Source organism: Boleophthalmus pectinirostris, unplaced genomic scaffold (assembly GCF_026225935.1).
Source record: "Boleophthalmus pectinirostris isolate CB_2022bp ecotype Guang Dong unplaced genomic scaffold, ASM2622593v1 HiC_scaffold_14, whole genome shotgun sequence".
Classification (NCBI taxonomy): Eukaryota; Metazoa; Chordata; class Actinopteri; order Gobiiformes; family Gobiidae; genus Boleophthalmus; species Boleophthalmus pectinirostris.
In genome coordinates this window covers 8,176,344-8,199,153 of record NW_026571047.1, presented here as the reverse complement: position 1 = coordinate 8,199,153, position 22,810 = coordinate 8,176,344, and the positions used below count along the sequence as shown (strand labels likewise).

Genomic DNA, 22,810 nt, shown 5'->3' with positions numbered 1-22,810 from the left:
AACCTTTGTATGTGTTGGGTGTGTGACTCTCAACACTGATCCAAAGCCACCCATAAAGTATCGTTTTTTAGGCTGAAAATACACTTGATCTTTATTTGTAGGTGTGACTTTTAGTCCAAAAGAGACCACATGCTTGCTTGTGGTGAACAGATCCAAAAAGTTCAGATCTCTCTCTGAGTAACCCTTAAATGTTTGCCTGTGCAATCAGTCCCATCTACATTCTGTCTGAATCCAGAAGGAACTGGAACTGGACCACAGAGGGTGAAAATCCTCTGTCCAAACTTGAGACGATCCAGCCACAGCTGCTAATTTGTATCATGTGTCTCTTGTCTAGTAAACGTTTTGTCAAAGCGTGTGGTTCTGACTGGTCTGGTAACTTATATGGTGCACTGGGTTTCTTTTCTTTAGCAGTTATAAATCGGATAACTTGGATATTGCCAATTATAACTACTATAACTATTTTCTTGTTTTAATGATAATGATTGTTTAGAAAGATAAACAACAACAGTTTATATTCCAATACTACACACTGCCATCTTTCCTTTAAAATCCAACTGGTTTAAAGCATTATGGGTGGTTATTATCTACTTGCCCCTGACCTTTTGCCGAATTTCATTTCACGCTGCAGTTCTCCTGTCCAGCTTTGGGATGAGCAAATCTCAAGGTGTTGTACCTGATTTTTACTGTCTTAAAAACTTGAAAATCAAAACTAGTTCATTTGAAACAGTTTTTAGTCCTCACTTACCTTAATGCATTCAGAAGATCCTAATCATTCACTGCAATGAGTTTATAAGCGCTTTTCACAACTTTCAGAAACCACTATGGAGTTTTACTGACAACAAAACAACAACTTTCTAATTTGAGCAAATAATACACAGTGGACCTATTTTGACCTCAAGAGCTGCTTATATGATATATCAAATCCGAATCCGATTTTTTCACCTGTATGCAACCTGTATCTGATCTTTTAATGAAGTGAATGACACAGATCCAATTTTTTTAAACGCGACCCAGGCCACTTGGGCTACGTTCAAGCTGCAGGGCTCATTTCTGATTTTATTTTATTTTTTGCAAGGTCGTTCATATCTCCAATTAAATGCAACTTGTATATGATCTCGAGCGTGAACATTAAACACCCCGAAAGTGTCCCGCATGTCCATTGGAGGACACGACAATGTCACACACAGCGAGCGTACTCATTGTTTACGGAAGTAGTCTAAACACTGGGCTTGTCTTCCAAAAAACAGTCCAGTTCTTGTCTTCAGTTCTAAAATGGACAGCTTACACGTCCACGGCTACTTCATTTGTTTGAGTCTTTCGCCTCCTTGTATTTGGCTCGCAGGCTTTAACATTGGAGCCTGGACCATCTATAGCTGTGCTCTGTCATTTCTTTGGCAATCATTTCAAAAACAGCTCTGATAAGACCCCTCCAGTTTGGCCTGAATACAGCAATCCCCCCAAATATTAAATCACTAACCCCGCTTTCCCTCCCCTCCGAGCCTGACATGTAGGTGGGATGAATGTGACCTGGCCATTCAGACTGAAGTAGCATGTCAAAAGATCAGATATATATTGGTTTTAAGGGCACATATCCAAGTGGCCTGGGTTGCATTTGAAAAAATTGGGTCTGTATCCTTCAGACTGTCATTAAAAGATACAGGTCGCACAGGGGCAAAAAAAAACATCAGATTTGGGTCACTTCAGGCTGCAGTCTGAACGTAGCCTTGGATATGTGCTCCTAAAACCGATACATATCCGATCTTTTGACATGCGACTTCAGTCTGAACGGCCAGGTTGCATTCATCCCACCTACACGTCATCAACAAGCCATAAACGTCACTATTCTGAGCTGAAGTAGGTGAAAAGTGGAAGAAAGCCACAACCATGACAGATGACAATGCAAGAGAAGTTTTAGGCTCTGAAGGTTCGGAGTCTAGTCAATGGAGGGAACGCGAGATTAACTTTAAGTCCTGCAGTCTGTGAACGTAGTCAAAGTTTGCTCAAATATATGGAGAAAAATATTTAACGTATTTTTATTTCTTTGTTTCTAGGTCAACGGGAAGTGAAGATTCCAACAAAATGTATATAGCACTTCTACGATCCATCTAAAACACCCCCAAACATCTCCTTATCTCAACCTTAAACTCCGTCTCCATCCAAACAACAATGTAACCGCCATCCTACATTCTACCACATTACCCAGAACCCCCTTGTGCTACAAACAGACTACAAACATGACGATGGAACAGTGGCCCTTCCTCACCAGCCCGCCCAACATCTCCTTCCCCGAATCGCTGATGTACGACGGCTACTTCCCGGACAACGATTCGGACTACAACATGACGGAGCAGGCCAACATGCACCAAGACACCACCAGCTCGGTCGTGATCACGCTCATCTACTTCGTGGTGTGCATCATCGGTCTCTGCGGCAACGCTCTGGTCATCTACGTGATCCTGCGCTACGCCAAGATGAAAACGGTCACCAACATCTACATCCTGAACCTGGCAGTGGCGGACGTGTTGTGTATGATGAGTCTGCCGTTCATCGCGCTGCAGTTAGCTTTGGTGCACTGGCCCTTCGGAGAGGCACTGTGCAGGATCATCATGAGTGTGGGTGAGTGGGAATGCTTGGTGTTGTTGTTATGAATAATCACTGGTGGATGAAGTACTCCATTTTGTTAGTAAGAGTACAGATACAAAGGTAAAAAGTTACTCAAGTAAAAGCAAAAGTATCTCATGAAAACATCTACTTAAGTAAAATTATTAAAGTACCTCTCTAAAAGGTACTTTAAGAGTAAAAAGTAAGTATTTTCAGAGATTTTTTTAACAATTAAAAGATGAAATATAGAGATTTTTGAAAAAGAATTTAGCATATTTTAAGTGATTGAACTGATTTTTTAATTTTCCTAGCTGCCTTTGTGTACTAAATGTGTGGAAAAAAAATAAGGTCTCCACCATTTCATCAGGTCACAAACCATTAAAAAAAGGTTATATTTTTACTTTTCAGTCCAGATTTAACTAGTGGAGTAGCGTGGAGTGCGTTCTCAGACGAAGTAAAGTAACAGTAAAAAGTATCCACTGTAAAATGCACTTAAGTAAAGTACAGATAACTAAAATTTGTTCTTAAATATTGTACTTTTACTTTTGTACTTTGTTACCTTCCACCACTGTGCATAATTAACCTTTTTGCCGTGTAATAATGATTTTCCGTCACTTGGCAAATTCAAAATGATATCTCTGGGCTTTTTATACAGATTTTATACAGAGGGATGTCCAGTTTTTTTGGCTCCCGAACGAATCAGATTTTTAATTAAATATTTCTTATTCTCAATACTGATCTGATTTAATACAATTATTACCTGATAAAAAGGCCTACTTAAAAATAGCTTCATAAAATGTCTTAAACTCCTCCACAGCACAGCAGCTTCAGCACATAGTGACACAGGCATTAGATGATGTTTAGTATCTGTTTCTAATGGCAGTTTTTTTTTTTTTAACCATATTCATGTTTGAGCCCTGTAAAAAAGACAAGAAGCCTGCCTCAAGCACATGGCTACTTATGTAAATAAGTTTACATAATAGGTTCTGCTCCCCCACCAATTTATCTGAAGCTCCATTTTCACCATGAAGACATCACAGAGGTAAAACAAACAGTATCTCCATCATGAATAATGTTTTTAGCTGTTTTAGAGTCTCCTCAGTGTGTTTTTAAGCTGCTCTGAGCGTTAGCAGAGGCAGGCCGATACTGATAACAGCAATGGATCGGAACATCCTTACAGACTGACATCAATCTGGTCACCACGTCCTCTGTTGCATCTCAAGCCAAAACGTAATCATCCAGTCAGATGTATTCTTTTTTTGTGGCACATGTGAAACAAAGGAGCTCACTGGTTACTTATCATTTACAAACAAAAAACAAATTTCTCTCAGCTCACGTTAAGAGGGTTTAGTGTTGCGCTCAAGGATTCTGCTGAAACCTGCCAGGTTTTTCAGCTCCCTATGATTTTCTTTTCTTTATTTTTTCTGATACGGATGGACCATTTCCGTGTTTGGCTAGTCCATATGTCAGTCATTCCCATCTAAAAAGACATGTGTATTCTGGATCCCAGGCAAAATTTCCCTTAGTTTACTCAGAGTTGTATTCTGAGAAATTCATGGCCTCAACACTCTTTTTGTTTTTCACTTTCCTGGTAAACCATTTCTTCCTACTTTGAATGCATGAGGGTCTGGAACAGGATATGGTTGAGGTGCACTTTACTGTCCCCGCAGAGAAATTCATCCTTTGACCCATCCTTTCATTTGACCCATGCTTTACTGCCAGATCCAGACTATCTTAGCTGGAGGACTTTACCTAAATCCTAATAATAACAATACATTAGCACTTTTCTTGGCACTCAAAAACGTTTCACACAGTTCAGAACAGACAAAACCCAAATGAAGAACCAGATAAAAATGAGACGCAAAAATCTATAGGAAGAACTATTGGTTAGTTTTGGGGAGAAATGTGTAAACTTCACACATAAAGGCCTGGGCAATCCAGATTTGAAAAGGAAATCAATGTTTCCGCTTCTCTTATTGGGCCGTTTTAGATCATAACTGCAGATTACGATGAACAAAATGTAAAAGAATGATCCACTTAAAGGTTCGCTATGTAACTTTTGTCATTGCTCTGCTTGGAATGTTCCACAGTATGACATTAAACAGCTCTACCTTACATTTATTCAATTACAGGTGGTTTTATAGCTCAAAAATACCTAGAAAAACATTGTGGCTGTGAGCAGGGTCGCTTCTCCACAGATCTGACCTGTAACTTGGTCTGGTTTGGTCTCCATGAAGACAGAAAGGTTTAATGCCATACTGTGAAACATTCGAGACAAAGGAATAACATCTCCATGGAGAAAAGCATTTGACAGACACTCCACCAGAAAAGTTATGCAATGCACCTTTAAGTTATAATTCTATACTAAGCACTAGGGCTCAACCAATATGGATTTTTTTTTTTTTTTTTTTTTTTTTTTTTTTTGGAGCTAATATGATACCGATAAAACAGCCTTTGGAGGTGCTGATAGCCAATATAACTGCCAATATATTTAGTGGTGTCAAAATGTACTGTGAATCTTCAACTGAATATAAAACTTAGGTGTGGCTCTATTGGATTTTAAGTTGGGTTTGTTTAGGCTACATTTATTGTTGTTCTGCCTCTTTACGTCATATTTTAACATAGTACATTGGCCTATTGGCTTTTGTGCATAACATTCTAGCCAGTAAACAAAGTAAAAACTACCTCTATCAGCCATTAGCAGTTAATGCGTGAGCACCACGGTAATTAATCATGTGCATAAATACATTGACACCTCTATTCACAGTTCATTTACATATTAGTGCTGGTCCAGTAACGTGTGTACAGGCACAACAGTCCCTTTACAGTAGGCCAGTCCTTCTCACATAGTGAGGCGATGCCAGGGGGGGCCGTGTGACCTTTTTTTTTGCTGTACTAGAATAAAGTGTAATTGTACATCCACTACAGTAGTTGGCAGTGACGCTCTCATTGTCAGAGTGTGCACAGAGAGTATTAGTGCTATAGTGTTGGGTTTTTTGCACAGAGGAAACACAGCACACACAGCACAGAGCAGGAGATATGAAGTGCAGAGAACAAACTGTATATAAAGCATATGTAGCATTTGACGTCATTGTGACTACAGTGGGAAAGGAGGAAAGACCACTGTGTTTACTGTGTCTAAAAATGTTGGCAGCGGACAGCTTGAAGCCAAATAAATTACAGCGTCACTTAAAGACATTACACCGCAATCACGCTGATACGACACTTGAGTTTTTTCAGCCAAAACGTGTCGACTATTGCCAACAATCATCCCGCTTTGTGAATGCTGCCCTAGTAAACCAGCCGAGCTCTGTTAGCATCATATAAGGTGTTGTACCAAACAGCAGAGGAGCTGATACTGCTGCAGCATTAGACATGGTTTCTGTCATGCAGGATGATGCAACACAGACATCATCAATAAAGACGTGGAGGACACAGGAGTGGACCACCTCATGACGCGGACTATGATGAATGCAGTGTGAAACATGGATGAACACATGCTGCATGTGTCCCGGGAGTCAAGACTAAAAGCTAAAATGTTTGCTTCTCGTATGTAGGCCAATGTAAGAAAACAGGCTGTTTATGTGTGAGCATTTAAAGCCGAACACCTCAGTGCTGTCGTAAAGCGGATGCTGAAATCGCACTGGTGTAAACAAGAGCACGTAAGTCCATGATGTGACTCTTGGGGTGTGTTCAGGGACAGTACAGCGTCACAGACAAATTACTCTGCAGATAAATATTGATGAGGTGCTATTAGAACATTAACTGTCTGTAAAATTAATTAAATGGACACAATATAGAGAGTCTAAGGTTATGTTTACACTGAAACGAATCATCATATGTCTGTATTGGAAACGATTTGCGTCCAAAACACTTTGTTTCTGTGTTCGCAATCCTTCCCTATCCACACAGCTTTGTGCCCCAAGGCGGGCAACTTCTGTCAGACTTAAAAAGGACATGACTATATGTGTTCCTTCTGTGACAGAGGGGTGTTCTGCTAATGGTGAGTCTGTTCTGTGCAAGTAGTTCTAGCTTCACTTTTTCCCGTTTGTCTATGGTTTGTTTAAACTGTTTTCCGCAATAGTGTCACGTGACTGATGTCATGAGCCCAGCGAATCAGGAAGGTGCAAGTCACAGTGACGTGGTCCAATAAGGATGACAACTAGAACTCCTACGTCAGTGTATCAGTGTTTTCAGGCATCCACACAGTGCCAGTTCATATCTGTACTCAGATGAATTCATGGGAGCTGGGGGCACCAAATCGTTCCATCTCTGGAGCTGTTTCCATCGGATTAGTGTGGACGAACACTGCATCTGCAACAAAAATGAATATGTACTAGTGTGGATGGAGCCTAAGCTTTCTAACAAGGTATAAAATGCCCACATTGATATGTCTCCAAGTGCACATATCAATCAATATATCAGTCAGGCCCTACTAAGCACCCGTAGAAAGCATTACAAGCCAGCATTAGATATTGAGGACTAACTACTGTGTAAATGTGCCTCTCGTCCAAGACTAAATAGGTTCTAAACCACAGTTAGACGATTAATATCAACATGAGTAAACCAGAATACAGCACAAACCAGCACAAACTGGTTCTTTTCTAAAGGGTACAGAAGAGGACTCGAGTTCAGAGGTTCAAAAGTCAGACAAAACCAGGTCTAATACAGTTGTAAACACCAAATCTTAAAAGTCCTATATTACACAAAATTTACTAAGCTTTAAAGATGTTGGAATGTTCTCAGTGTCAAAACTTACCAGGAGTTGTTTTGTTTCATTCACACAGTAATCCAGTTTGAGTAAGAGACAAAAGTACAGTTCTGGCGTCACAGTAAAGATAACAACAACTTACATGCTTTACAGTAAAGAGCTGCTTTTAAAATATACTGTATCTGTACTGGGCCACAACACATTTTACTGAAATACATGGAAAAAACGCAGATACAGGTCCTTTAAACATCTTCAAAATACAGTGGTAGCACATATTGATAGTTTCCCTGTTGGCTCCTTTATTTTCAGGCAATTTCTCCAGGCAAATGACACACATTACCCCTGTTTGAAATATAATGGTCCCTCTCCTGGTACTATTTTCTTGACGCAATCATTTAAAGTAGCACGGAAAGCACAGGCAAGTCCATAGGAAGTCTGTCCGCTTCACAAATTGCCCAACCTAATGGACTGTGATAGCTCAAAATGATGGTTACGGAGATAAATACATGAAAAATACTGCCTTTGATATAAATGGCTGTTTTTACTGGTTCGGTAACACTAGGTTATGTCATATTATTACATGTATCAAATGGAAATCTGTGTTTTCAGTTTTTTAAAGAAGACATATTGTGCTTTTACTTGTGTAGTTATATCCTGTGGATCATTATGTGAGATTTGGTACATTTTCAATCACAATATTGATCTAAAACTGTCTAACTGTCTGTGTTATTATTTCTGGCTGCTCAGGTTTACTCAATAAATTCCCTCTCTTTCATAAACTTAAAATAATCCAGTTTAATTGTGATTTTAGATGAAAATCAATGAGTTATTTCTGAAGAAAATGAAGCAAAACTGTTTTACAACCCCAGTTTTGAAAGAGCAGATGAATTGTGCTACTTATCCAAGCTCTTACTGAGAAGTTTACTCACCTCAAATTTTCATTTTCACAGCACAATTTTCTTTTAATATTTTCTGGTTTGAATGAGGTTATGGTGAACAGAATTAAGTCCACATTTGGCTACACTCAATACTTATCCTCCTAGCAAAGTAAGCACAGAGCAGTGGACATGTACCAGCGGTGGTGAAAATCAAACCAATGAGATCTCTAATACAGGATTATAAAGATTACTCAAACGTGCATGAATAACTCCAAATACAACTTTGACAGGGGAAATGAGAAGGAATAACAACTATAACAGGACCAAAATGTCTGAAAAGTTCATTTTGCAGAATAGATCTCGTTTAAGACGATGCAGGCTTAATGTTGAATCTGATCAGATACACCAGTGCCTGTTTACATGCATACCAAAAGTCTGATCATTATCTGATTTCTGATGTGTGTAATTGGATTTCTTTCTGATTGCCCACACTTGTGCACAATTTGATAGAAAGTGATGCAAAAAAGTTTAAAGACACTATACACTATTTTTGACCATGTATTTGAGCAAAATGTGTCTTGCCCCAGTACAGATATATTGTAGAAGCTGCTCTTGAGAGGAAAATAAGTCCACTGTGTGCTGCTGGCACTTAGGAGATGTGTGTTAGCATGCTAGTTGATGTCAGCTTTACAGTCACAGCAAAATACTGCTCTGAGAGTTTGGAAAAGCACTTGTAAACTGTTTAAAATAACAGTTCAGAATTTTGGACATAGGACATTATTTCCTAGTGAGCCAGAGTGTTGGAGACGTGTGGAGCCACTTTTTAAATTATTCCATCCAGTCCTTGTATTTTCAGAAGTCGCTAGTACTAAGCTAGTGCATGTCATTGGCCATAGTTATCCTACCAATAAAAACAGTCTTACCCACTCCACAAAACACCCGAAGCAAATCTATTATTACACCAGACTGTCGATGCGAATGTCTGTGTTGATAGAATAATTTTAGAAGTATAACCAACCTTGCATTTGAAGGATTTATGTCTGAGCAGCAGCAGCGAGTTGTACTTCCTGATAGAAAGCTTGGCAGCAGCGGACTGATATATGAGAAAATAGTCCCTCAACATGTGACGATTCATGCAATGCAAGGTTAGTTTTATTTCAGACATTATTCTACCAACACAGACCTTTACATCGACAGTCTGGCGTAGTAATAGATTTTCTTCGGGTGCTTTGTGGAGTGGGTAAGACTGTTTTTAGTGGCAGGCTAACTATGGCCATTGACAAGCACTAGCCTAGCACCAGCGACCTCTGCAAATACAAGGACTGGATGCAATATTTTAAAAAAGTGTCTCCACACGTCTCCAACACTCTGGCTCACTAGGAAATGAGGTCCTATGTCCAAAATTTAAAACTGTCCCTTTAAAATTAACTAGTTCTGTTTTTCACATTTTTAAGACAGTAAAAATCTGATAACATTTACATTTAAATAACTATGCACTTCATTTCATAGTTTGAAAATCAGGTATCCAAATGTGGACTTCATTCTGTTCGCTGCATCTTCAGTCAAACCAGAAAATATAAAAAGAAAACTTCTCCATGACGAATTTCAAATTTGTGCCATGAAAATGAATACAGTTTGAGGTGAGTAAACTTCTCACTAAGATCTTCAATAAGCAGCACAATTTCAAACTGGGTTTGTAAAAGAGTTTTGCGTCATTTTCTTCATCTGTCGTGACTCATCGCTTTTCAGTTGAAAGTTAAAAACTGGCTGATTTTAAGGACATGTTTGTGAAACAGTTGAGAGGAAACTTAGATTCAGATGACATTTAATGTGAGTCCTGTAAATGTGAAATCTAAATACGCTGTAAGTATGATCATTTATTTCGTACTTATTCTGAGATGTCCATGCGTGGGCCCTTGTACTGTGCATTCTCCTTCTGATAAAAGGGAGTCAAACTGCAGTCAAATCAACCATTCTGCAAAAAGTCTGGACGAGTCTGTATGTCAAACCCACAAATGAAAAAATAACCCAAAATGTGACTTTTATATTAATTGCAAGTCTCTAAATCTCATTTTTAGCTTCAGCTTTGATTGCTCATTCTGCTGTCTGTCAGATCATCTCCAGGGACACCTGCTATACCTTTTCTTATATTTACCCCATAGACTCTAAATGGACACAACTAACCTGATAGCAGTCGCGTTCCAATTAGAACGTAAGCAGGGGCGCGCTTCCGGCTCTATCAAATCTGGTTCCATTTCACCTTGTGTTGAAACAATGTCACCCTTTACTCCCTCTGTAACTGTTGCTGTGACGCTCCTTACTGTGGCCTTAAAATGTTTGTATTAACCCGCTCTACATGATCCTGTTGTTTGTATTTCACTATTTTGTCCATACATCAATTATTATTCCTAAAATGAAACTTAGCTCCAAATTCGCCACTATAACTGCTGACCTCGTGAGCTCTATTTGACCAAAACTGAACACTATGGGTGACATCACACTCTCTTAGTCCACTTCTGTATACAGTCTTTGATTTACTCCAAAGAATTCAGGTGAGATTTGAAACCTGACTTTCCTCTGTGTAGAGCTTGTGCCCACTTGAAATAAAAAGTGATCAAACAGGGGCCAAAACTACAGAACCTCAGCTGCACAAAGGGTCCAGCCATTTTTGTGTGCTCCCAAGGGTGCAGGTTCAGTGTAAATTGACTCATTTTAGTGAGACGTTTTTGGAAAAATAGACCGAAATGGTAAGAGGTTTTAAAGTCACTTCAAACTTTCTTACACTTTTGGTACCTTTAACCTTCACTACCAAATCCCCCCATTTGGTATTCCACTCATTACAGCTCCAATCAATTTTCAGTTTGCATCAAAGACCCGTCTACTCCACCACTTTCAGACCTGCTCAAATCTCACCATTAAACTTTTAGAATGCAAATCAGATATTCTCTCATTTCACAGTGGGCCATCATATCTCCCGGCGCGTGACTTTTAATTAATGCAACTGATGCGTACTTCCTTCCCGTGTCTAATCCTTTACTCCTACCTCCCTCTTCTAGATTCTCTCAATCAGTTCACCAGTATCTTCTGCCTGATGGTGATGAGCATTGATCGCTACCTGGCAGTGGTCCACCCCATAAAGTCAACAAAATGGAGGAAGCCACGCGTTGCTAAGCTGATAAACCTGACCGTGTGGGGCGTCTCTCTCCTGGTGATCCTGCCCACCATGATCTTCAGCGGGCTGGATAACGTTCCTGTGTGTGGGATCGTCTGGCCAGAGCCTCAAGATGTCTACTACACGGCCTTCATCGTCTACACGTTCTTCATCGGGTTCTTCATGCCCCTGGTGGTGATCTGTATGTGCTACCTGCTCATCATCATCAAGGTGAGGGGAACAGTGCAGAGACAGTACAGGTGTGGAAAGGGGCTCATTCAAAAGTAGTCGTGCCATAATGCATTTTTTCTTATTGAGACTTAGGCTACGTTCAGACTGCAGAACTTAATGCTCAATTCAGCTTTTTTTGGTGAAATACATTTTTTTTTTGTGAGGTCGTTCACATTTCCAATTAAATGCGACTTGTATGCGATCTCCAGTGTGAACTTTAAATGCCCAAAAGTGTCCCGCATGTTTTGTGAAGTAGCCTAAAGGCTGAGTTTGTCTCCCAAAATACGGTCCAGTTCTTCGTAAAATGGACAGGTTACACGTCCACGGCCACTTCGTTTCTTGTAGTCTTTAGTCTCCTTCAGTTTGGCTCACAGGCTCTTTATTTTTCATTGACATTGGAGCCAGGACTGCCTGTACCGCGCTCGGCCATTTCTTTGGCAATCATTTCAAAAATCGCCTGGTTCCGATAAGACCCCTCCAATTTGGCCTGAATACAGCGATCACCCCAAATATTAATTAACCACTAACCTCACATTCCCTCCATCCTCCAGCCTGACATGTAGGTGAGATGAATGTGACCTGGCCGTTCAGACTGAAGTCGCATGTCAAAAAATCGAATATGTAGTGGGTTTAGGAGCACGTATCCAAGTGGCCTGGGTCGCATTTGAAAAAAATCAGATCTGTGTCGTTCAGACTGTCATTAAAAGATCAGATACAGATTTGGGTCACTTCAGGCTGCAGTCTGAACATAGCCATAAACTGACACTGCAAAAAAGCTTGGCCAAAATATAAGATAAAAACACTTAAATCTATTAGAGAATTACTTAAAAGTAGTGAAATGATTTGTCCATGCAGCAAGGTCATTTTACTTGAGAAGTTATCTTAAAATAAACGATGAGAATGAAGCAGTCCCAGAACTAGTAAGTAGATAATAAATCTGAAAACAAGATGAATAAGCTGATATAAGTTTTAAAATCTTGGCCAGATCAGAGAAACTTGCAGTGCGTTTGAATAATTTCAGCCCCGGAATTGTCCTTTTCTACTAAACAAAGAGTAAAAGGTCACTGTTAACTTGAAAATGACTGCTTCATGACATCACAAGGTTGAACAGAATATTTGGATCTCTGGAGATGTAGACAGACTAATAATGCAGGATTACTCAACCATGTGTGAATGAAACAAAGCACCACTCCCAGTATGTTTTTGATGAAGTAACAGCATTCTGACAAGCTTTAAAGCTCACAAGAACACATTTTGTGAAGTATAGTGAACTAAGTAGCATCTACAAACACTAAATTTTCAGATCTTTTATTTGAAGCCACAGTATGTAACTTTTTAGGAAATGGAAATGTTGTTCCTTTGGTTATAATCTTCTAGCGAGGCTAGCGCCATTTAGTGCCTCCACTAAATTTAATTTCCCTCCAGCGACTCAGGTCAGGAATCTGAATATACTAGACGGTTCGCAAAAACCCCAGAAGTGCGAGTTTGGGCACTGGCCAATCATTGAAGAGCCATACATTCTGTGTTGGCAACAATTCCTGAGATCAAGGATTTAAATCCAGAACAAAGAGAATGTTTGGTGAATTTTATCAAGGAGAAAGACGTTATTGTCCTTCTTTCTACGGGATTTGGGAAAAGCTTAATATACCAGTTAGCGTAGTTAGCGCTGTTAGCAGCACACTACATACGTCACGACCAAATAGCAGCGATCGGTTAAATGAAAAAAAAATACCTGCCTACTGTCGAGCAAACAAATTCTAATGCGGTCAGACGGTGAAACCGGCTGATGAATCAGGCTAATAATCTTCCACAGTATGGCATAAAACTATAAAACTAAATCTAGAATGTTCCAAAGGTATGTATTTTACTTTACTATTTCCATGGAATCATGCACGTGATGTGCCACTTTCAAAAAGTTATTGATGGTTTTCAGATTCTAGAATGTGATTGATGCCAAACTCCCAGATGGGGGCTATACAATTTTTCCTATTGAGTACAGTGTACTTTGCCATGAAATATACAAAATGTAAATGCACAAATGTTGAACCTGATCAACAAAAATCTGAATTCCAACTATAATAATTTTAGCTGCCCCCCATGTGTATTAAATAATATAGGCCTATAGAATGTTATGTCATCTGAAACCATACAATACTTTGTCATACCATGTTATACTGTCCCCTCATCAGAAACATGGAGATATACTTTTGCTTTATTTGCACTTGTGTCATTAATACATGAATCTAAAGTCATCTTCTCATAGATATAAATGACACATTGTACAGAAGGATTTGTTGATCTAATTTCAAGCCAGTTTTATCCCCCAAAAAGTTTTTAAGTAACATTATTAAGTAAGAAGATTAATACATTTTCAGTAAGACTTTGTTTATTCAAATATGAAATAATCTAAAATTATGTGTTACCAAAACAAACTGAGAAATATAACTTTAACTTTAACTTTTGAACATTAACTGCCATTTAACCTAGGGTCTATTCATATTTCTAATGTATATGTCCCAAGTATGTGCAATTTTGGACATTTTTTAAGTAACTGTATGTATGCTAAATGCACTCACTAGAAGTTTCAACAGTACACATTCAGCAGCAATACTTGTAATTGTAAACATGTTCAGCCACTGTAGTTTACTAGTTTAGAACTAATTTTCAGTGCACTTATTCCACCTCTAACTTGCAGTAGTGTGATGGATGCAGCTGACCTTCTTGAGTATGGAGTGATCATTGGAAAACTATAGGTCATGTTGCCTAGAGACAGAAACACACACTCATTAGAATGCTGTTTACCATTGGTGTTGATTGTTGCATATGACAGAAGAGAGGAGTGTCAGCTGATCACATGTCCATATTGATCCTGTCAGTAATCCCTTAACATATGCAGGACTTCCACACTGTGCACAGCTCCAAACACTGCAGTCCTCCTCTCCATCTCTGCGAGTTGGCTGCTCAAAATCAGTGTGGACTACAGACGGCAAACAAATATAACCGAAGCAGACAGACAAGCAACACTCAAGCCCTAGCAAGGAGATACAAAAACAGAAGGCTCCGAAGGATAATGAATCTTGTTTTTTTGTAATAATACAGATAAATAAACTTGTTGATCTGGTCATATTAAAAAGCACAGCCAGATGAACAAACCCGCAGCCCCAGGTATCTTGATGAGCACTGAGCCAAAAAACAAAAATATATTTGTTTCAATATCATGAGTCTTATTGGAAAAAAGATAAAATGAAAAAAAGAAGAAGAACTATGCAAAGCCCCAGAATGTGACTTTTTAGCCAAAAGATTATGTTCATTTTGATTGTTTATTGGGCTTGTATTTCCACAAACCTGACTTATTTGGCCTGAGGAGGGGCTTCTCCTGCTTGTTTCCATGGAACTATTGCTCCATTGGCTGTAATACATTCCATGGGATGTTCTGAAGCTTTTTTTTTTTTCTGTATCATGAAGGTGACGTGCCACCTCTACAAAGTTATATACTGTATAGGCATGCATTTTAAACAGCTAATACTGAAAAAAAATACAATAAAATTATTGTCTAATTAAATGAATATTAGAATGTAATATTCATCTCATCATGGTTTAATTTGGGCTGTGCAATCACTTTAACGCTAATGCACAGCCTGAATTTCAAATGTGGAAATGTAGAGTGTGATGTTTTTAAATTAAAGAATGGGAGAGTGCATGGTTTGATTGTAAATGGATGAATAGTTTTTTTATTTTTTATTATTATTTATTTTATTAGTTTGTTAACCTTCCCAGGGACTTAACATAGATACTAGCTTCAACTAAATCAGGTGTAAAGCTGGTGTGTTTGCACATGGTCCCTGTTCAATTAAACCACTAGACTAGACTAGACTAAACTAGACTAGACTAAGACTAGACTAGACTAGACTAACTAGACTAGACTAAACTAGACTAGACTAAACTAGACTAGACTAGACTAGACTAGACTAGACTAGACTAGACTTAATCGTTATGAACAAAAGCATCTATGACAGTCTATTGTAAATCTATCGAATTGGAAACTGAATCTGGCTTTGTTCCTTTGTTCCAGGTGAAATCGTCGGGCATGCGCGTGGGCTCCACCAAGCGCAAACGCTCCGAGCGCAAAGTCACCCGTATGGTGTCCATTGTGGTGGCCGTGTTCGTCCTCTGCTGGCTCCCATTCTACGTCTTCAATGTCACCTCAGTAACCAGCTCCATCAAGCCCACCCCGGTCGTCAAGAGCACCTTTGACTGTGTGGTGGTGCTCGGCTATGCCAACAGTTGCGCTAACCCCATCCTGTATGCCTTCTTATCGGACAACTTCAAGAAGAGCTTTCAAAACGTTCTGTGTTTGAAGAAAGTGGCCGGGCTGGACGAGATGGAGCGCAGTGACAGCAGAGCGGACCGGAGCAGGATGGTGCATGACGCTGTGATCATCGGCGCCAACTTGGAGACTCATAATGCTTCTTTGCTAAACGGCGAATTGCAGACTAGCATTTGAACTGATGTTTACATTGCTGGACAAACATTGCTGGAATATGATGTAATGGTTCCTACAGATGGCAAAGTCCGAACCTAAACCAACAATTTTTCAAGGGGGCTACCAGGGTTCACCGAGTCCCATTCAATATTGGCTCAGTGACGCAACGTTCCACTAACTTTGCACCATGGCCTTGAGTAAAACGTAGTGATTTTCAATACTGTACGAGGAGCTCATGCCAGACCATGGCATTAACGTGCTGTTCTAGCTTGCAGGGTTGAGAAGTCACGTCCAACTTGTGAGCAGAATTCATATTTTCATGGATTCTATTGGATTGTGGAAAATTCAGGTCATACAAAAAGTTTAAGTTCTTGGGACATAACCAGATCAAGTCTATAAGTGAGGTTGGATGGCTCAGTGGAGAGGAGCCAAGGAAAACAGCCCCTCTGAAACTTTGTGATAAGAAGTGGAAATAGAACATAAAATTGGACAGAAGAGACAGGCTAAAATTGTGGCATAAAATTGTACAATGACTCAAACACTGTTCTAAGAAAGTAGCTCTGGCCTTGCGAGCATGGAAACTTGTACATAAGAAGTATTTTACTCAACAATACTGTACAGTGACTGATATTTTCATAGCTTCTATATTGTAGCTTGCGTGTATATAAAGATTGTGAGTGTGCTTCACTATTACTGGCATCCTTGAATTGAGAAAGTAGACATTGACATATAGATTAAAAGTTGTGTATTACCCAAAATGGATTCTTGTGAGTTTTAAGACATGTTATAATGTTAATGTTAAAAAAAATTATCTCCTCAAAAACATTCATTTGCACATTCGTTTGAGTAACCCTTTATTTTTAGTCGATAAGTGTTTTGGTCATTTTTAAGCAGCTTTTCTGTATTTTACCTAAACAAATCTCAATTTATGCCTCTCTTTATTGTTGGCAGGGATTAAATTTGTTAAAAATAGGGACACTTGGGACATTTCTTGTATAAAACTGGGACAAATCACTGTTTTGGGATAAATCTGCTGGGACAGGGGACACAGGGCTCAAAACTGGGATTGTCCCGGGTAAATAGGGACGTCTGGTCACCCTACATCAAGTTGTAGTATAAAAGCTGCTACCTTTACCTTTAGTTTAGTAGAAATTGTCAGTTCCAGGGCTGAAATCATCCAAATGATTGTAGTGAAGGTGTATGGAATTTTAAAACACAGTGTATTGCCACAGGACATGACATGAGTGTTTTCAGTTTGACAGAAGAACACAGCGTAAACACCATAATATAGGCTCTTTAAAATGTTTTCACATATTGATATTCTATCCCTTTCACTTTAATAGGACATCAATGTTTCTAGACAGCGCAGATAAATTGTTGTTTATACGTTCATGACATTTGCCGACAAGTATTAAGAGTAAAAATCGAACTTTCAGCTGCAGTTTCTAAAGCTTACAAAGTTATACAAGATTTGTGGTGCACGCTAAAATTATACTGTCGTTGTCTGCTATCTTTTTGGTGTCAATTTAACATTAATTTTCAAGGCACACTATGTAACTTTTGGTTGGGGGTCTGTCATCTGTTTGTTTCTATGGATATGTCATTGCTTTGCCTGGAATGTTCCACAGTATGACATTAAACTATACTACTAATGTAAACTCTACCTTACATTTATTCAATTACAGGTGGTTTTAAAGCTCCAAAATACCTACAAAAACAACTGTAACTTGGTCTGGTTTGGTCTCCATGCAGATAGAAAGGTTTAATGCCAAACTGTGAAATATTCCAAATGAAGTAATAACATCTCAATGGAGACAAACCTTTAAGAAATGTTAATTACATAGTCATTAATATTTACGGTCATTTTTGCACATTAAATTACACAAAACAATACAATAGGCTACATGATTGTGTTTTCTGACAAGGCTCTGATGTTACTCACGTCAAATAGAATCTTAGGCTACGTTCAGACTGCAGCCTGAAGTGACCCAAATCTGATTTTTTTCACCCCATGCTCCTGTATCTGATCTTTTAATGACAGTCTGAACAACACAGATCCGATTTTTTCAAATACGACCCAGGCCACTTGGATATGTGCTCCTAAAAACGATACATATATGATCTTTTGACATGTGACTTCAGTCTGAACGGTCAGGTTGCATTCATTCCACCTACACGTCAGGCTCGGAGTCTCGTCATTGAAGAGACAGCGAGGTTAGCGAGTTAATTGATATTTGGGGGTATCGCTGTGTTCAGGCCAAATTGGATGGGCCTTATCGGAACCGGGCAGTTTTTGAAATGATTGCCAGAGAAATGTCCGAGCGCGGCTACAGACGTCCTGGCTCTAATGTCAACAAAAAATAAAGAGCCTGTGAACCAAATATAGGCTAAAGACTCAAACAAACAAAGCGGCCATGGACGTGTAACCTGTCCATTTTACAAAGAACTGGACCGTATTTTGAGAGACAAGCCCAGCATTTTAGGAGACTTCTGTAAACACTGAGCATGCTCACTGCGTTTGACATCATCATGTCCTCCAATGCACATGCGGGACACTTTTGGAGCATTTAAAGTTCACATACAAGTGAACTTTAAATGATTATATACAAGTCACATTTGATTGTAAATGTGAACGACCTCGCAAAAAAATCTGATTAAAAAAAAAAAACCTCAGAATTGAGCATTCTGAGCAGTCTGAACAGAGCCTTAATTACATAGTCATGTTGATGCTAGTTGCTGCGTCAAGAAATCACGCAAAACAATGTTATACAAGCTTGTGTTTTCTGACAAGGCTCTGGTGTTACATCTGTTCAAATGATTTTCAGTCACCAAAACAGCCCTAGTCCTTCAGAGTTTGCAGTGTTGAGAATCTAAAGCTTTGTCTCCCGTTGAAATTACAGGGAAATCAATGTAATGTAGGCCTGTCTTTTCAATGGAGACACTCTTACAAATACTGCAAGGGCATATGTTCCTGTTTTTAACTGAAAATTGAATTCATTTTGAATAGTTTGCCGTGTTCCAAACTAATTCCTTACCTTTTAAACACACTCCCAGTACTTCTGGGTTTGCAAGCAGCACATAGCAGTCTAAATTTGATCTTGAGCTGCTTTTACAACATTGGGGGCATTTTTATATTTTGGGAAAGAAGGTTTTCACCACCACTTCATTCAAGGATGCCATTTTTGCAAAGAACACTCTATCTTGTTAAGATGTGGTATTAACACATTTTATACATGTACCACTGTAAAAAAAAAAAAAAAAAAAAAAGAGAGATTTCTGCTGGGTAAGTGTGATGAAACGTACAGTATTTTCTGATGTCGGTGATAGCGGCTCCACTTCTCCATGTGTGAAGACGTCCGCACAAAGACTGTGAGCTACATAGAAGGGGTACATTGAGTAGCACATTACAGTTCACAGTGGGGGGAGCGCTTCGGGCCATACGCTCAAAATATTCTGTCAGAATTTCCTATGAATGGGCCGTGTCATTTTAATAGCACTCAGCTTTAATGAGGAATACGCTGCTGAAGTGGCGAGATGTGTTGATTATGCTGCGTTATTTTTAGAATGTTAATTCCATTTTTGAAAATACAGCCATGAATTAAAAAAACCCATGAGCATAGCAGTCAAGCCCTTGTAAAAAATTGCAGGGATTACAAGTATTTTTCCTGATGATTTTTGAAAGCCAATGCAGAATGGAGCTCAACACTTACCATCAATTTCCCATTCATTTTTCCCATAGACTTATAATAAAAAAAAATAAAAAAACAGGAAACAAATGACCACAAGCAAGAGCTATAATTTTATATAAAATTAGTTTCTCACTTTGTAAAGCGCTACATTATTAAAACATTACACCAAAGTTTAGGATTTAAATGTATTTTTTGTACTGAAAACAACCCTGTTATGGATATACTGCAGGTCTCTCAGTTACCACTAGGGTTGTCAAAAGTATCGAAAGTCAGATACTAATTGAGACTAGATACTTATTTGATCCAGTATCAATACTAAAAGAGTCACATTCACAGGACAGAAATATACTTTTCCTGAATAGCTTTAGAATGATCTTGAGCTGTATCAGAACAAGTATAAGAGCGCAGAGACTAGTATACACCCATGGACCAGACACAGATATAACTCATGGTAATATAAAAGAAAGTAGTGTTTCTATTATCATTGTGGTATCAGAATGAGTATCGGATGTATTCCTTAGTATCAAAATCAAGCTTTTTAGTAAAGTGACAGCAGTACTTACCACATCGATAGTTTCATCATTCCTTAATCATTCCTATCATTCCTTAATACGTTTTTGAATTTTTCGAAAGCCTACAGGGAAAACAAATGAACCAGAGAGGACTTCAAAAAGAATAACATATTGAGTACAGATATAGTTCAAAGTTTGTATCATTGTGTAGTATAAATTTCTCAAAATTGTTGTAATATATAGTTATTGTTGGATCACAAGTGGAAAGCACCTTTTATATTTTATTATAGGTCCTATACTGTGAAAAATTGACTCTTGTGAGCTTTAAACTGTGTTAGAATGTTGTTACCTCATCAAAAACTGACTTGGAGTTGTTTGAGTAATCCTTAACTTTTTGTCTGTCTGCATCTTTAAAGCTCAAAATGCTCTGTTCCACCTTGTGATGTCATGAAGCAGTAGTTAAGTTAAGTTAAGTTAAGTTAACAGCTCCTTTTACCTTTTGTTTAGGAGAGATTTGAAATTCCAGGGCTGAAATTATCCAGACGATTTTAGCAAAGGTGTATGGACTTTAACACAGTGGAGCACTTCCTGTATGACCACGTGAAATCACAAGAGCATTTTCTGTTTGAGAAAAGAACTCAGCTTAAATATGCAGAGTTTGTGTGATCAAGATCAAGATCAGAAAATAGTGTAATATGAAGCCTTTAATCATTATGGACCTCATTTGATAATCCCCCTAAATGATCCTCTCATCTTCCCATGTCCCTCTTTCCAGATCTTGCATCAGGCTCTTGGTCATGCCTGCCTTTTTCCACTCTAAGTTATATAACATGCCAACAAACAGATGGTGCTATATACAGTACAGTTTGCCGTAGTTTGTTTTTTTCCATTGCCCTCAGATGAACTGGCTGAATTCACACCTGGCTGCTGTGACAGATGGAGCGTCCATCTTGGTGTCCTCCCCCATATGTCCAGTGTCAGATTCTCCACGCCAAGTTAGATTTATGAGTGTCTGTTGGGTACTATAAACTAAACAATGTTATTCATCCTATCACAGCAATGTGCAATGCCTTTTTGGACAATTTAAACAATGGTGGGAATGGCAGGGCAAGGCAAGTTTGTTTGTATAACGTAATTTGTACAAAAAGTAATTCAAAGTGCTTTACAGAATAAGTAAGACATAAAAATCACAATACAAAATAAATCAAAATCAATCAAAATAAATCAGTCAAAACAAATAATCATTATGAAATTAAAAATAGAGAGGGACATTAAATGAGAGAGAAGAGTGCAGAATGAAAACCTGTGCAGCTAAATAGCAACATTTTGAGCCTGGATTTAAACAGAGTCAAAGTAGAGGCCTGGCTCATGTTCAGGAAGACTTTTGCAGGTTTTAGATGCATGAATTTGAAACGCTGACTCCCCATGTTTTGTCCTGACTCTAAACACGCCCAACTTATGGTCACGTGTCAAATCATCTGTGTCACGGCACAGAAAGTCTGCGCCGCCGTGAACCCCCCCAACCCACGTGCACCTCCAAAATTTTCGAAATATGTGTTGAAGTGACACAGACAGCAAGGAAAAGCGACGCAAACAGTAAGGGCTGTGATTGGTCCTCTCTACATACATTTCTGGTACTCCGCTTTCCCGCTTCATTTTGTAAAGGCAAGCGCCATTTTAAAATCCTAGCTTCCTAGCGTTGTGGCGGTGAATTACTTTGTGGCGCATAGACCTCGGCGCAGATCCATAAATCTGAAATGACGGCGACAAGACAACAGTGCCAGTTTGTGTTGAGTCGACGCAGAACTATAATTTTTGCTTTAAAGTCTATTCTCTGAGTCACACGAGTGCAGAGACCTGAGCACAGAACGCATGCGCTTGCACTTCCTAGTTCGAGTCAGGACCTGAGCTGCAGCGTTCTGGATGTTCTGCAGCGTCTCACAGCTCGTTAGGAGAGGCCAGTGAGAGGTCGTTACAGTAGTCTAACCTACTGGAGACAAACGCATGGATAAGTATCTCCACATCTGCTTTAGACAGTAAACCTTTGATTTTTGCGATGTTTTTAGATGGTAAAAGGCTGCAGTTGTTATTGATTTGATGTGGCTGTTAAAGTTCAAATCTGAGTTCATTATTACCCTTAGATTTGAAGGTTTTAGAGAGAGAGACTGGAGATGACCACTGACACTGTCTCTTTGTTTCTGTGGACCAAACACTATGACTTGTGTCTTGTCTGAGTTTAGCTGGAGAAAGTTGTGTTGCATCCACACACTGATCTGTTGGATGCAGTAGCAGAGTGAGCCCACTGGTCCATAATCCCCCGCTGCCAGTGAGACAAAGATCTGAGTGTCATCTGCAGAGCTGTGGTAGAAGTACAGTTCAGTTCCTAAGGTTAAGGTACACGTCATTGTCCGCATAGTGAAATAGATCCTCTGCATTTGCATCAGTGGTTGAAGAAGTACTCAGTTTTGTTACCTGAAAAGTACAGGGCGAACATGCATACACACAAAGGCCCAGGAATCAAATCCAGAACCCTCTTACCGGCAAATTACTAACT

At 39.0% G+C, this 22,810-nt stretch overlaps 1 protein-coding gene across 2 annotated transcripts in view; it reads left to right on the top strand.

Moving 5' to 3' along the window:
• Nucleotides 1–20,342, top strand: part of sstr2a (somatostatin receptor 2a) — a 46,005-nt gene extending 25,663 nt beyond the window's left edge. For both annotated transcript variants that reach the window (XM_020939705.2, XM_020939706.2), the window contains exons 2-4: nt 2,052–2,616; nt 11,247–11,572; nt 15,645–20,342. In XM_020939705.2, coding sequence (XP_020795364.1) covers nt 2,235–2,616; nt 11,247–11,572; nt 15,645–16,076 — 1,140 coding nt within the window. In that variant the 5' untranslated portion in view covers nt 2,052–2,234 and the 3' untranslated portion in view covers nt 16,077–20,342. The remainder of the gene's footprint in view (nt 1–2,051; nt 2,617–11,246; nt 11,573–15,644) is intronic.
• Nucleotides 20,343–22,810: the final 2,468 nt, after the last annotated feature.